Genomic DNA, 2,577 nt, shown 5'->3' with positions numbered 1-2,577 from the left:
GAAACATGTGTGTAACATCAATTCCCTCTTCTCTTTCCTCTCCCTCACTCCTTCCCCTCCTCTCCTCTCAGTATGACAGCCACCCTGGCCAGTGTGGGAGCGGCCAGTATTCCCAGCGCAGGCCTGGTCACCATGCTGTTGATCCTTACAGCTGTGGGCCTGCCCACCCAGGACATCAGCCTGCTCATCGCTGTCGACTGGCTGCTGTGAGTCACATACACACAATCACTGTGATGTTACACTTCAGATACTCTGGTCTTTGTTTTCAACAGCATGATGCCATTAGACTACAATGATTCAATGTCGCTGATTATCTCTATGAAAGAAAAGTAGGGAACGTCAAGCTCTGTCAAAATGCAACGCATATTGTCAACTGTAAAGTGTAGAGTGGTACTTAGCTGTAGATGCCATTGCTATTGTTGGCATCTACTCATCCATGAGAGCTCCTGTCTTGTAGTGTACCTGTAACACAGTGATCAGTCATGTCTGACTCCAGCATTGTCTGTCTGTTGGGCCAGTGACAGAATGCGTACCTCAATCAACGTGGTGGGCGACTCGTTTGGTGCTGGGATTGTGGACCACCTGTCCAGGGCAGAGCTAGCTGAGATTGACGCCGAGCTCCTCTCCCCTGAGGATGAGGAGTTCATCCCCCCGCCCCCTGTCCTCACCGAGATAGACCTGGTGGACCCCAAGAGACCCCCGAGTTACCCCCACGCTCCCCCGCCCACCCAAACTCAACCACCACGGCCACTCCAACCTGTCACAGATCTACTCCATCACCAACTCTCCCCGCTCCGTCCGCTCTCCGTCCCCCCATTCTGTCCGCTCTCCCTCCCCACGCTCCAACTGTTCCCACTCCCACTCCCCACGGCCCTCTGCCTTCCGTACCCATTCCCCACGCATCCTCCGCAGAACAGAGCCTGGCTACTGCGCCCTGCCAAGCCACGACAACCAGGTAGGCAGGGTTACAGCTACCACTAGTCCTAGGGCTCAATCCTAACTTCTTGTTAATCATGTATTGATATCAATGGAATATTTGTGTGAACGTTTGAGTTGGATAGTCCTTTGATGGCCTGTCTCTGACTTTATTCCTCTTTGTCTTCCCAGATCCCCACACTCCCTCGCTCCCACAGAGAGAGAGACAGAGGGGATAGAGACAGAAGGGAAAGAGACAGGGAAAGAGACAGGGAAAGAGACAGAGAGAGAGACAGAGAGAGAGATAGAGGAAGAGAGAGGGAGAGACTGCGGGGGCGAGACAGCGACCGATATCAGAGCGAGACAGAGGAAGAGGAGGAGAGGGATAGGGTGCTGGATGAAGGGAGTGAAGGAGAAGAGAGTGACGACACTGCTTACGACCGCAGGAACACCATCATGCCCTGCGACCTGCCCTGATTGGGACGCCTCTATGAAAACACTTCTGTTTTACCACAGTTTCACTACACTTCCCCCAATTTACTGCACTCTACCACCTAGTACCACTGTGGTGTTTTTGATAGGGGTCTGGGTTGGTGGATGCAGTGCTCTACAAATGGTTACTATTTAGTAGTTGTCTGATTTGAGTGTTCTTGTGTGATTTGAGTCCTGTTTGACATGATCAGGGATCAATAAGCTTGCTTTGAGCGATGACGATATTTATGTTGCTATGGCAACACCCTTTAATAATCTTTCAAAAAAGAGCCCATGCCCTAACTTTTACGCTTCAGTGTGCTGCAGAAGGGAGCTTTAACTTAGTGTTGTGTCTTCTGTCAACCCAGCTCTATTCTCTGATAATCATTGTCTTGTTCTAATAATTTCAGCTAGCCAGTTCCTCAACCTTATCCTCTACCCTCTAGCGTGGCTGAGAGAGATGCTGTACTGAGATCTTGGTGTTCAGTGTCAGTCAACGCACAATCAGAAATGTTCTCTTCTCAACTTCCAAAAGGTCATCTGTAGAACGTCGTTCATCTCCAGCTGTACTGTATCGAATGATTCAACAAATAATTATTAATTCTACTTATATGTAAGTTCAAATGTGAGATAAACTTGCGTGTAGCAACTATATGTAATTAAAGGTAACAAACACAATGTAGTCAAACTATTTTTATACTATTCTACCTTCTCTCTCTCTCTTCTCTTCCTCTCCTTGTCCTCTATAAACTCAACACTTCACTTGACTTTACCTCATCTTGGACCTCAACGTGTCCTGAAATGACAATCATAATACGGTTATTGTTGTTAATATTGTTATTTCTCAGTATTTATGTATGGTTAGTCATTTTTTGTCAGTCTGCTGTCTGAAATGATGGTTGTTAGTAATTTTATACATTTTTTCCATCACAACAGTCTTCAGTCTGTGTTGCACAGCACGTATTCATTTACTTGTTGTTTCATTACTCTTGTACTTTAATTATTTATTGGTTAATTAGGAGATATTCTCATTGGTTCTGTCATATTGATTTGTTTTCCTCTGTCCCTCTGAAATGCCTTTCATTGAAGGTCATTACTGCCTACCCAAATCCTTCAGTCTTAATGCAGGTTTGCAGATCCAGGTTTTGTGTATATTGTATGTAATAAAATCTTAGAGATTTATTTAAATTA

The 2,577-nt window shown here is 46.0% G+C and overlaps 1 protein-coding gene across 1 annotated transcript in view; it reads left to right on the top strand.

The window, feature by feature from the left end:
- LOC112234037 (excitatory amino acid transporter 2-like) overlaps positions 1-2,577 on the top strand; it is a gene marked incomplete at its 5' end in the record, with an annotated part of 6,354 nt that extends 3,777 nt beyond the window's left edge. The window contains 4 exon segments of the mRNA XM_042307444.1: positions 72-206; positions 519-701; positions 703-955; positions 1,108-2,577. Coding sequence (XP_042163378.1) covers positions 72-206; positions 519-701; positions 703-955; positions 1,108-1,392 — 856 coding nt within the window.

Source organism: Oncorhynchus tshawytscha, linkage group LG27 (assembly GCF_018296145.1).
Source record: "Oncorhynchus tshawytscha isolate Ot180627B linkage group LG27, Otsh_v2.0, whole genome shotgun sequence".
NCBI lineage: Eukaryota > Metazoa > Chordata > Actinopteri > Salmoniformes > Salmonidae > Oncorhynchus > Oncorhynchus tshawytscha.
Note: the sequence above shows the minus strand (reverse complement) of the source record. Positions and strands in the feature narration are given on the sequence as shown.